Source organism: Elaeis guineensis, unplaced genomic scaffold (genome assembly GCF_000442705.2).
Source record: "Elaeis guineensis isolate ETL-2024a unplaced genomic scaffold, EG11 Super_Scaffold_1000181, whole genome shotgun sequence".
Classification (NCBI taxonomy): domain Eukaryota; kingdom Viridiplantae; phylum Streptophyta; class Magnoliopsida; order Arecales; family Arecaceae; genus Elaeis; species Elaeis guineensis.
In genome coordinates, this window is record NW_027332430.1 from 100,001 (window position 1) to 102,240 (window position 2,240).

Genomic DNA, 2,240 nt, shown 5'->3' on the forward strand with positions numbered 1-2,240 from the left:
GTTCTGTTGAGACAGCAGCATCCGACAGATCTGGAAAAGTCTTGAGCGGTTGCGCGTGTATTTGCATTGTGATCCACGAGTGCATACCATTCAGGCATATTTTCACCTCTTGAGCTTGATCTAACTTCTGAGAGCAATTTCTCGCCAACGCCCTCCACCGGTTGATATATTGCTCAACCGTTTCATCTTTATTTTGCTTGATAGCAGACAGTTCCTGAACTGAAATTTCCCTAGTGGTAGGGCTTGTAAAATCATTTTTTCATAGAAGGCCCATCTGGAACCGACGCAGGTGGTAGCTTCGAATACCAAGCAAAAGCGGCTCCTTGTAAAGATAAGGGGAATTGTCGAAGCAAGAGGGACTCGTTGTTAATCGTATTACCACATGCTGCTTCGAAGTGTGCCAGGTGTTGCTTCGGGTCTCCAATCCCATCGAACTTCTGGAACTGAGGCGGGTGATACCCTAAAGGAAAAGGAACCTGGTCATGCATGGTAGGCAGGATACGGCCTATCGGTCTCTTCATATGGTTCGTTTTCCCGAACCAGTTGCTTGACTTTAGCAGCGAGAGTGGTGTCTATGATCTTCTGTCTTTGCTCTATGAGTTTCGCACGGAGCCTGGCCTCCCTTGCATTTATCTTAACACCCGAGTCATCGTAAATTGGTTGTGGTGATGGAGACCTTTCATTCTCCGGTCGATCGTCGACAAGCGCTCGTGCCTTCAGCTTCTGGTTTCTCTCGACGAAGCTGAGCATTCAACTTCTGGATTTCTCGATCAAGAAAAGTTTCAGTTAGTTACAAGACCATTGAACAAATCAGGAAGCTTTAAAGGACCTAACATCTTTAACTGGGTGTTATCACTAGCCCATATAGGTTTCCTCTTTTTAGTAGCCACATCACCACCATCAACTGCTACCCCATCAGCTCCTGGCTCTGTGTCCCATCTACTTTGCCTTTTCTTACCAGAACTCCTTTTCCGTATTTTCCTCTTTCTTCGTAATGATTACCATCACTAATCGACGTTACTGGGTTTGTCCTGGAGATCAATGCCTGAAGATCCAGCATATAACTCTGGCTGAAAGTCCTGGTCCTGCTTCTGCCTCTTCTTTCTGTGCATGCTTTTCCAATGCATCCGCGGATCTTCTCTTCTTCTCTGAACTCGACAGAGCAGAGTTTGACTGGTGTTCTTCATCGTTGTCACTGTCAGGAGATGACTGAGCCTCGGATCCTTCTGATGGATTTTCTTCACTAGGTTCCTCATTGTGTTCCTCACTTGGTTCTTCCTCAGTAGGTTCTTTTTCACAAGGTTCCTCTTCTTCATTTGGTTCTTCACATGACTTTTTCTTCGGACGGGGCTTCTTCCTTTCCTCACTAGGCTCCACACTCTCAACATCAGCATTCTCATCATCACTGCCATTTCTGATGAGCAAGCTCGGATCAACTGAAGCTCCCTGCTTCCCCATACGACAAGCAACCTTTTTCTAATGTTAGGAAGCCCTTTCAACTTGTTTGAAAGAAAAAGAGAGCTGAAATAGAGATTCTCTGAGGTCCTCGCCCAGGAGGAAGATTTTGCCCGGAAAAAGTCTCGAGTCCAATGGCTCCATCTTGGTGACAGCAACAAACGGTTTTTCTACGCCTCCATTCATGCTAGGAGAGCCCAGAATACTATCCGCTGTCTTAGAGACGGGGGATACCACACAAAAAATTGAGGATATAAAGAACATCACAGAAAAATTCTTCTTTCGGTTCTTGGGGACTGACCCTGAGACCAATTCCTCCTTCGAGCCTTTTTTCTTCAAGAAAATACTGACTCCCGAGGCTAGCTCTTGACTCACTAGAAAGGTCTCTTTTTAGGAGGTGGAGAGCGTTGTGAAAGAAGCTAAGTCCGATAAATTAGATAAGGCCCCCGGGTCAGATGGATTCCCCGCTGCCTTCTTCCAGACGTGTTGGGATGTCATTAAGTTTGATGTGTGGGCCGCCATCCGAAACTTCTTTCGATCAGGAAGACTGATTAAGGAGGCTAATTATACTATCATTACTCTAATCCCCAAGACTGAGACTGCTGATAGGATTGGAACATTTTAGACCCATTTCTCTTTGTAACTTTACTTAAAAAATCATTTCAATCCTTCTTTCTAGAAATTTCTTTCTCGGCGTCCCGGAATCTAAAAACTCCATCTGTTGATAAATCTCCCATACTATTAGATTGATCGAGTCGAGACCAGCAAGCAGAGGTTTGTTTTTT

The 2,240-nt window shown here is 45.1% G+C and overlaps 1 protein-coding gene across 1 annotated transcript in view; it reads right to left on the minus strand.

The window, feature by feature from the left end:
• The window catches only part of LOC140854574 (uncharacterized), a 5,770-nt gene extending 3,536 nt beyond the window's left edge, over positions 1-2,234 (minus strand). Inside the window, exon 1 of the mRNA XM_073250526.1 lies at positions 1-2,234. This exon is cut by the window's left edge and continues 3,536 nt beyond it. Within this exon, the coding sequence (XP_073106627.1) occupies positions 1-85 (85 nt within the window). The 5' untranslated portion in view covers positions 86-2,234.
• Positions 2,235-2,240: the final 6 nt, after the last annotated feature.